This window comes from Myotis davidii, unplaced genomic scaffold (assembly GCF_000327345.1).
Source record: "Myotis davidii unplaced genomic scaffold, ASM32734v1 scaffold96, whole genome shotgun sequence".
Classification (NCBI taxonomy): Eukaryota; Metazoa; Chordata; class Mammalia; order Chiroptera; family Vespertilionidae; genus Myotis; species Myotis davidii.
The window spans coordinates 7865595-7875573 of NW_006289416.1; the positions used below are offsets into that span (position 1 = coordinate 7865595).

General features: G+C 42.2%; 1 protein-coding gene across 2 annotated transcripts in view; it reads right to left on the reverse strand.

Annotated features, from left to right (window-relative positions):
- ZNF236 (zinc finger protein 236) overlaps positions 1-9979 on the reverse strand; it is an 80834-nt gene that overhangs the window by 63891 nt on the left and 6964 nt on the right. The window contains exons 2-3 of one of the 2 annotated variants that reach the window (XM_015562757.1): positions 4357-4499; positions 3014-3178 (exon numbers count right to left, since the gene is read on the reverse strand). In XM_015562757.1, coding sequence (XP_015418243.1) covers positions 3014-3178; positions 4357-4499 — 308 coding nt within the window. The remainder of the gene's footprint in view (positions 1-3013; positions 3179-4356; positions 4500-9979) is intronic. The other variant, XM_015562758.1, reaches the window with a different exon arrangement.

The window sequence follows — 9979 nt, forward strand, 5'->3', positions numbered from 1 at the left end:
CGCTGGAGGGGGCTCTGAGTGTGAGAGTGGCGGCGCCCCAACCCCCTGATTTGCCCTGCTCTGTGTGTGTCAGGGGGCAGTGCCCCAACTCCCCTATCGCCCCTACTCTGTGAGTGACAGGGGGGAGATCCCCAACCCCCCTGATCAACCCTGCTCTGTGCGTGACAGGGGGTGGCGCCACAACCTCTCTATAGACCCTACCTTGAGTGTGACAGGGGGCGGTGCCCCAATCCCCCAATCGTCCCTACCCTGAGCGTGTCTAAGGATGGCATCACAATCTCCCGATCCGCCCTGCTCTGTGTATGACAGGGGTTGGCACCCCAACTCCCCAATCAGCCCTGCTCTGAGCCCGACCAGGGGCTGCACCTAGGGACTGGGCCTGCCCTCTGCCACCCGGAAGCGGGCCTAAGCCAGCAGGTCGTTATCTCCTGAGGAGTCTCAGACGGCGAGAGGGCACAGGCTGGGCTGAGGGATCCCCCCACCCACCCGAGTGCACCGGGCCTCTAGTAAATTAAATAATGCACTGAATCCATATGAACAAAACATTACTGAGTGATGTTTTGATGATAAAGATTCAATTTTGCAAACATGTTCAATTCTCTCCTGAAACATTCTAAAAATTTTATGCAGCCAAAATAAAAATTCATGTTTAAGTAGGCAAAATTCTAACATTCACATTAATAATAAACCAGAAAAGGAAAGTAAGAAGTACACAAACATTTGCTTATCATTTCAAAGAGAAACAAGACAAACCAGAAAATCAAGGTAGTCCCTCTCCAGGCAAGGCCCAGCAGAGGGGACAGAAAGGACAGGCTGCTCTTTGTATCTTTTGGTTTTCTACGAGGAGGTTAAAGATCAAATACCCATCACTGAATTCCCCAGCTCAGTTCTTGCTCTGCTTTGGGCTGTCTTTGTGGTCAGACTAACCGAACCCCAATGGAGGGTAGTTCATTAAGGGCTGGGGCTCGAAAGAACAGGTCAGAGTGGCCCTGAAATAGAAAGCAAGCTGAATCAAATGACTCCGAGTCCCCTTCCACCCTGCATGCCTTTAGTAGGGTGAGCCACCCAACTGTGAAGCTGCTGCAGACAGAACACAGGACTGTGCTGCCACGTGGGAGCCACGTCCTTGCTGTGCTCAAGGACACACATGGGAACTGGGGAGGCTCACAGAAGCTGGGGTGGTGGTTGGACTTGGATCAGTGCGAACTCGTGGTCTCTGGAATGGGGTTTGCACTGCACTGTGTGTACACCTGCTCTAAAAGACGTGGTGAGACTTAAAAAATAAAAACTGTAGATGTGTTAAGTATTTCTAAGCAAGTCACAAGAACCAGCATCTGTAAACGAACAGATTAAAACTTTAAGTATTTGACAATTTAAAAGTTTACACCAGGGGGGAAAAGTCAGAAACCGAGAAAAGACAAAAAAACTAACTTCCTAGGTATATAAACAGCTGACACATAGCTACAATATATCCATAATCCCACCTATTCCCCCAAAATAAGAAAATTAAAAGACAGAAAAAAATGCTAATGGCTAATAAACATGGAAAGATGCTAAACTTTACTCATAATTAAAGAAATACAAATTAAAACAACAGAAGCATACCATCTTAAACTACCAGATTGGAAAAGACAAGTTTGTAACACAGATATTGAAAATGCTATGAAGGGGCATTTTCATACACTATTGGCTGGAGTATAAATTGATAGAACTTCCTTGGAGACAATTTGGCAAGATCTATCCAATTCTGAATGTACATTTGCTCTGACTGAGCAATTCCATTTCTAGGAACAGATCACTCTATGTGTGTTTGGAGGGAGAGGAGGGCTATGCACTAAAGGGCCTTCTGGAGTGTCTCTGGTCACTAGATGCCTGCAGCACTGCACCCCTTCCCCATAACAGTGACAACCACAATGTCCTCTGGGTACAAAGTTGCCTGTCTTGGGAGCATCTGCTCATGTGGCTCTGTTTATACCAGGTCTACCACAGTGGCAAACAACCTACAGGTCGATCCACAGTGACTGTGTCCACAATGTCACACTATGTGGCTGTTAATCTATGATGAGCAGGGTTTGTGTAACATCACCTATGACAGTTGACTGAAGAAAAAAGGCACAGAATAACAGGGTTGCATGGGAGGGAGTGTAGAGGAGCCTGGGCATGCACAGAATGCCCTGTGAGGACTGGCATCTCTGGTGATGTAGACTCAACTATCCCCAAATTACACATGCATTACTCATACAATAAGATTTAAAAGATAAATGATTTTATATTAAAAATTAAGGACATATAAAAATTACACAAGCCTACACAAGACTACAAGCCTCAATTTTAGGATGGAAATTTTATGTATGTAATTTAAATACTATATTTGTTTTTCTGTCTCAGGAGGAAAAATATAACAAATAGTTATCTGTAATTAACCATGGGTGATAAAATTACAGGTGACTTTCACATTCTCCTCCTTACTTTTTTGCATTTTCCTAATTTTCTACAATAATGATCAGGGTGGGGGTAATATTTTTAAAGCAACAGCCATTTATACTTGAAATGAGGCCCTACTCCCAGCAACAACAACACAACCCAGCCATCCCATAAGTTCTGGATTGCTCACTCGGTGCATAACTGTTGTGTGTCATCACAAATGCTTTCTATTCTCCCAAATGTACACAGGTCAGGGGATCCAGGAGCCATCTTCACAGGCAGAAAATTTACTTTTGGCCACTACAGATTTCTACTAATTTCTGTTTAAAAAAATAAAGGGGGGGGGGGGCTTTTCTAGCCAAGGCAGTCATATTTTGATTCTCCAAATACACATTAAGTGTCTCTACCCCAACTGATATGGCAGAAAATAAAAGGTTTCATCAGTAAACTGGAGATCAGCCACTGCAAATTTAACATTCACTCCCTGAAATCTACGTGAAAGGCTTTGTAAAGTAGTTTGTACGTAAGGTCCCCCCACAGATTAGAGGCCTTTTAAGAATCAGCTAACTAAGGGCAGGCGGAATATTACCTCCTCCTTCTCATGCAGCATGATGTGCGCTTTGAGGCTGGCCACTCTGGAGAATTTCTTGTTGCACACGGGACAGGTCGGGTCCTCTCCATTGTGGGTACATCTGTGCAGCGTCAGGTTGAATTCAACATTGAATGTCTGGGGGCACTGGTCACAGCGATGTGGCTGTTGGGAGAGAACAATCAAGAAGCCTCTGAAATACAATCTTTTCACAGTAAACAACATTCAAATATTAACAAGTACCACGATCTACAATCTTTCCAAGAAACTTTCAAGTCCATAAATCCCACACCAACCATAAAGTTCCTTAGGGAATGTCTCAGGGGTGGTAAGGACCACACCCATCCAGGCAGGAGGGTTCTGGCAGGAGTGCTGCACCTCGGTGTGCCAGGGTATGGGATCTCTGATGATAAAATGAAGGGGCTCCACACTGGCACAATTTTCCCTCCTTTTCCAACCAACTCCACTGCTGTCAACAGAATCACTTCAAGTAAAATAAGAATCATAAGAATTTTACTAGATTTTAACAGAGTTGCTTATCTCAGTCTAAAATGTTCCCCAAAAGGAAGGTATTCTGCCACTTACATGCAAAAAGAAAAGGTAACCACTGGCATTAATTTCCCTCTGAAATATCAAGGCTCTAATAAGGACTGAGTCAGTATTTTCAGATTTTCCCCATGAGTGGAATATTGCCCGTGGGCACTGGTATCAGCATTACGTTATCACTAATGGGGACAGTACAGCAAAGCTGGTCATGCCCTGGCTCCAGAGAAGAGAGCTGGTATGCTATGGTCTTACAAGGCTGACTAGCTCACGTTCTCCTATCTAAAGGAAAGTCGCAACCACTTTTTCATTGCAGCTTTAACTGTCACTTTCCATCTAGCAGGCAAACTGTCCCATTAAGATACTAACACTCTCATCACAGACCCCGGCAAGAAAGGACACAAATCACTATGTAAGAGAGCATGCTCCCTGCTGAAGTTCGATCTAACATAACTGAACACCATTTTACAATGAAGACACTTAAGGGTAACTGCCCTGCCAGAGAAAAACACATCAGCATGTACCAATTCTGTGTTCACAGAGGAAACAGAAACTACTAGAGAAAGGCATATTTTAAGAACTTTCATACACAGACTCGCTAGACAATCTCTCACTTTTCCTCGTGATCTCATAATGGCTAGGAATACAACTACAGCTAAAAATATGTACTTATATAATATACAATGCTCCACAATTTAGGAATCTAAATTATACGAAATAATTTCAATTCACAGGTGGATGTTTACGACACCTCCAGTTTCAACGCTCACATTTCTGATGCTCCTTTTAAAAATACTTACCTTGTCATTTCGCTCGTGATCCCTCATGTGGCGTTGAAACTGGGACTCTTTTGGAAAAGACAGTAGACAGATTTCACATTTATGGAAATTTGGAACTTGATAGGCATAATTAGTGTTCTCCGCATTCAATGTTAAAACTCCATCTATAAAATTGCACAAGTACAGACAATAAATACCAGTTGTTATTTTCATCACATATGTAAAATTATTTGGTTATTGTTTAGAAATCAAATTATGTCAAAACTTTATGATAATTTTAGATGACATTAATGGCATCTTGAATCTTTTAAATGGACATGCTTTTAGGTTACACATGAGAAATGTTGAGAGGACTGAGCTGCAGAATCCTAAATTCTTCTCAGTAGGACTTTGGGAAACCTAAAACTCAACTCTGGAGACCTGATACCCACCCGCAAACATACACCAAAGCCATAGTGTCGTACCCTTGCCTGCTGCTTCCAATTTTTTCTAAGTCACTACAGATCCTGGGGGCATTTCACGTCTAAGTCACCCTGAGAGGTCATCAGGAACACAGGTTCCTAAATCATTCAGCAAACAAACTCCAGTCAAAATATAAATGCTACTTCATTAATTTAATCTACCTCTGAAAACTGCAGAGAAGCAAGAATAAGTCAGCAAGAGCAGAAACTGTTTCCTCAGATAGTTTTGGTGTCAGAAGATAAAGGACTGCAAAGCTTTGGACAATCCGCAATGTGCTTCTCTAAATCCAGTTGGGTAAACAGCTGTAAATTTAAAGGTATTTTCAAATAAGAAAAACTATGGCCTGGCCAGTGTGATTCAGTGGTTGAACGTTGACCTATGAACCAGGAGGGCATGGCTGATTCCCAGTCAGGGCGCAGGAGGCAGCCAATCAATGATTATCTCTCATGTTTCAATCTTTCTCTCCCTCTCCCTTCTTCTATGAAATCAATAAAAATATTTTTAAAGAAAAATTATGAAATACTCATTGACATTTGTCAATGATGTCATAAAATAAAGATGTCCTAAATCTCTCTAATTCTTTAAAATAAGTAGACTCTAAGTCTTATAATTTGAGCATCAATATATAATGCATATTGTCCGGCCGGTGTTGCTCAGTGGTTGAGCACGATCTATGAACCAGGAGGTCACAGTTCGATTCCTGGTAGGGCACGTGCCCAGGTTGCAGGCTTGCTCTCCAATAAGGGGCATGCAGGAGGCAGCTGATCAATGATTCTCTCTAATATATAGCAAATAGGTCACATAGCAAATTTGACCCCAAAATATTATAATTTAGAAATGTGGAAGTATGGTAGGGGTTATATTGAAGACTCAAGTAAGCTCCAGAAAGCCTTATATTTCTCAAACACCCCTGTGCTGACAGGCATTCCACACCTCTTTAGAGCAAACAGGTTGCAGTTCCAACTCTGGCCAGCAGTCCTCAAGCCTGCTGAAGTATCTTCATTAGAGCAGGAGTTGAAATCCCCAGGACAGGAGGTAGGGCAGGGACTGGAGAGAGCTGACAACAGTTTCAAAAATTCTTCTCGCAGAATGGCCAATAAAACAAAACTCCATTTTCCAGAAATATTAATGTAATTTAAAAAACTGCAAATTCATTCATGAATGAAATGGTTCTACTAAGGAAAAAATATTCCTAATTTTTATTTTCTTTGCTCTTAACTATATCCACATTCTATTCTAAAACCTGCTTTCAAAATTCCTGCATTAAATTAATAATGAAACGTTTTTTGACTCCCAAGGTGGAGTGACCTGGGAGCCTTCCAAGCAATGATGCTGGGTCCTGCCTCACAGGCTGGGATGTAATCGACCCAGCGAGGTTCCCAGGTGATTCCTAATGTGCTGCCAAATGTGAAAGCCACCACTGAGGCCTTCTGGTGACATTTCAAGTCAAGTTCTACTAGTAGGCTGAAGAGTGGTATGAAAAACACAGCTAATTCCTTCAGCGCAAATCTTATCTAAATATAGAGACAGTGTAAAGATTGATACAGGATAACCTAGTAAAAAACTGCTGAACTGACCCTATGTGTTGAAGAATTATGGTTCAGTGTGATTTTCCCAGACTAGTTTGTGTCACAGACTATGATCTGAAACCCACATTAACTTGCTTCTGGCTCTGGATCATGAAAGCTTTACATTTTAAGTATTATATAATCACACTTTCCCCAAAATTCTCAATGCTCTAAGTTTCTGCCTATCTTACAAGTTCCATTACTGAGAGTGAAGGGTCCCCCTTTTTGAAGAAATATTTTCATCATTGGATATCTGATATGGCGAGTAAGTTGCTATTTTTAAGCAGAATCCGTCTCCCCTGAACTGTTCCTCTCCTTTTGCTGCTGAAACAAGTAAGTCACCTTAAAACCAGAGGCTCCACATCTGCTGCTGCCTCATAAAAAGTTCAAGTTCCGCCCCTTTTAGCCTCTCCCAGTGGTCTCCTCTACTTCAAGGGAAAGGTACAGTCCCTGAATTCAACCAAGACCTGCCATGGTCTGACCTGGCAACCTGGGCAACAAAGCTTGTTACCTATCTAGTTCATGATCTACCTGTCTCAGTTCTCTAGACATGAAGTAGGACAAACATCCCTCCACCAGAAAACAGAAACTGAGCAGGCAGCCAACTAAAGGTACAAGCTAGGAAGGAAACTTTCACAGCATTCTACTGGAAAAAAACAGATGAAGCCATACAAGACCTTAAATGTGGTTTCCATCAAGGTCACATTACTCCATATGAAAACTAAAATAGGATTAAAAATGGGGGCAAAATAAGTGGATGGTGCACAGACATGCTCCCAGGAACAAACTGGTATTACAACTAAAATACAGAAAAACTGAATAATCAACGGAAAACTCGCAGGAGAGAACCCGGATACCCAAGGACCAAGGTAGAGACCACATAGAGACTGCAAAGGGGCAGAGGTGTGAAAGGGCTGGCTGGGCGCCCGCAGACAGCAACTGAAGTCCCAGAGAGATATCTCAGCTGTGAGTAGATGCCACTGAGAACTCTGGGATCTAATCCCCAAGCGGAGCCCCCCAGCAGAGAGCACCAAAACTGAGGAGGGTACCCACATAACGTCTGGCTGTGAAAAGCAGCAGGGTGCTATTTGCCAGGGAGTAACAGCTGAAAATTCAGGCACCCTCTTAAAGGGCCAACACACAAAATTACCTGTGGAGCTACCCACCTTGTGCTCCAGCAGAGGGAGGGTGAAGTGAACTGGAGCTGTGAGAGCAGAAGCCAGGACTGGGGACTTCGGGGATAGAGATCTTTTTAAAATCCTGATTTCTGGGCCTCATCCTCCGGATTTTCTGTTTCTTTGTTATGGGATGGGGCCACAACATTAGCAACAAATAAACAATTTCCAGAGGATGAGGCCCAGAAATCAGGATTTTAAAAAGATTCCCAGGTGATTCTAATGTGCAGCCAAGGTTGAGAGCCACTGCCCTATACCCTACTGGAAAACACCTTGCCTTGAGGCCACTTAAGAGATTAAAAATAACAATTAGCCTCCAGGCAAAAGAAACTGCTCCACCCTGTTCAAAAAAACTCTCATCACACCCGAGGATGATTGCCTGTGGGCCAATTCAAGTTGGAATCCTATCAGTCAATAAGCAGAGGCTTTCAGTCTATGCCTGATCTAATCAGTCGGAAACAGCATTTAACACTGTCCTGCACTAGAGATTGAGAGAAATAGAGCAGTGGTCGGCAAACTCATTAGTCCAAATATCAACAGTACGATTGAAATTTCTTATGAGAGCCAAATTTTTTAAACTTAAACTATATAGGTAGGTACATTGTTATTAACTTAATTAGGGTACTCCTAAGGCTTAGGAAGAGACACACTCTAGGGGCCAAAAAGCCACATGTGGCTCGCAAGCCGCAGTTTGCCGACCACTGGTATAGCTTCATGAATTCCTCTTTGGATATTTCTCCCTCTTTCACAATAACAAATGACATAACACAAATAAAGAACACATTGGAAGGAATACACAGCAGATTAGGTGAAGGTGAGGATCGAATCAAGTGAATTAGAAGACAGAGTTGAAAATATCACTCAGAGAACCAAAAAGAAAAAAAAAAACACAATTAAAGAACAGGAGGACAACTTAAGGGAGGGATAATGAAAGGTAACAATATTAGAATAGTAGGTGTGCCAGAAGAGGCAGAAAGGGAGAAAGACATAGAGAAGGTGTTTGAAGAAATAATGGCAGAGAACTTCCCTAACCTGGTAAAGGAAAAAGTCACACAAGTTCAGGAGGCACAGAGAACCTCAAATAAGAAGAACCCAAACAGGCCCATGCCTAGACACATCATAATTGAAATGACAGAAATTAAAGACAAAGAGAGAATCTTAAAGGCAGCAAGAGAAAAGAAAACTGTTACCTAGAAAAGAGTTCCCATAAGGCTGACACCTGATTTCTCATTAGAAACTCTACAGGCCAGATGAGAATGGCATGAAGTACTCAAAGTAATGAAAAGCAAGGATCTGAGACCAAGATTACTATATCCAGCAAGGCTTTCATTCAAAATAGACGGTCAAATAAAGAGCTTCCCAGACAAAAAAAAAAAAGGCTAAAAGAGTACATCACCACCAAGCCAGCATTACAAGAAATGCTAAAGGGATTGCTGTAATGAGAAGAAGAAACAGAGAGAGAAATCTAGCCATACAGAATTAAAATGGCAACAAATAAGTACCTATCAATAATAACCCTAAATGTAAATGGATTAAATGTTCCAATCAAAAGGCGTAGGGTAGCTGAATAGATACAAAGACGTGACCCAACTATATGCTGTTTACAAGAGAACCACCTCAAAACAAAAGACACACACACAGGATGAGAGTGAAGGGATGCAAAAAAATTTTCCATGCAAATGGAAAAAAAGAAATAGCTGGCGTAGCAATACTCATATCTGACAAAACAGACTTTAAAATGAAGGCCATTACAAGAGACAACAAAGGTGACTACATAATACTAAAGGGATTGATCTAACAAGAGAATATAACCCTGGTAAACATTTATGCACCCAGTATAGGAGCACCTAAATATATAAAAAAACTTCTAGAGGACTTTAACAGAGAAATCGACAACAATACAGTCATAGTAGGGAATTTTAACACCCCTCTGACTTCACTGGATAGATCTTCCAGACAAAAACTTAACAAGGAAACAAAGACTCTAAAAGGACACACTGGGCAGAGCCTGCGAGGTTCACTGGTTGAGCGTCGACCTATGAACCAGGAGGTCATGGTTCCAATTCCTAATCAGGGCACATGCCCGGTTGCTGCGGCTTGATCCCCAGTGGGGGGCATGTAGGAGACAGCCAATCAATGATTCTGTCTCATCATTGATGTTTCTATCTCTCTCTCTCCCTCCCTCTCCCTTCCTCTCTCTGAAATCAATAAAAATATTTTTTAAAAAATAAATAAAAGGCATCCCAAAGAAATGAGATGTGGATGGGTGTGATGAGTAGATCTGGGGAAATAAATGGGTGCAGGTGCCTCCACTGACAAAGGAAAAAGACTTATGGCCCCCTTCCATCTTTCCTCCCTCCCTCCTTCCCTTCCTTCCTTCCTTTCTTCCTTCCTTCCTTCCTTCCTTCCTTCCTTCCTTCCTTCCTTCCTTCCTTCCTC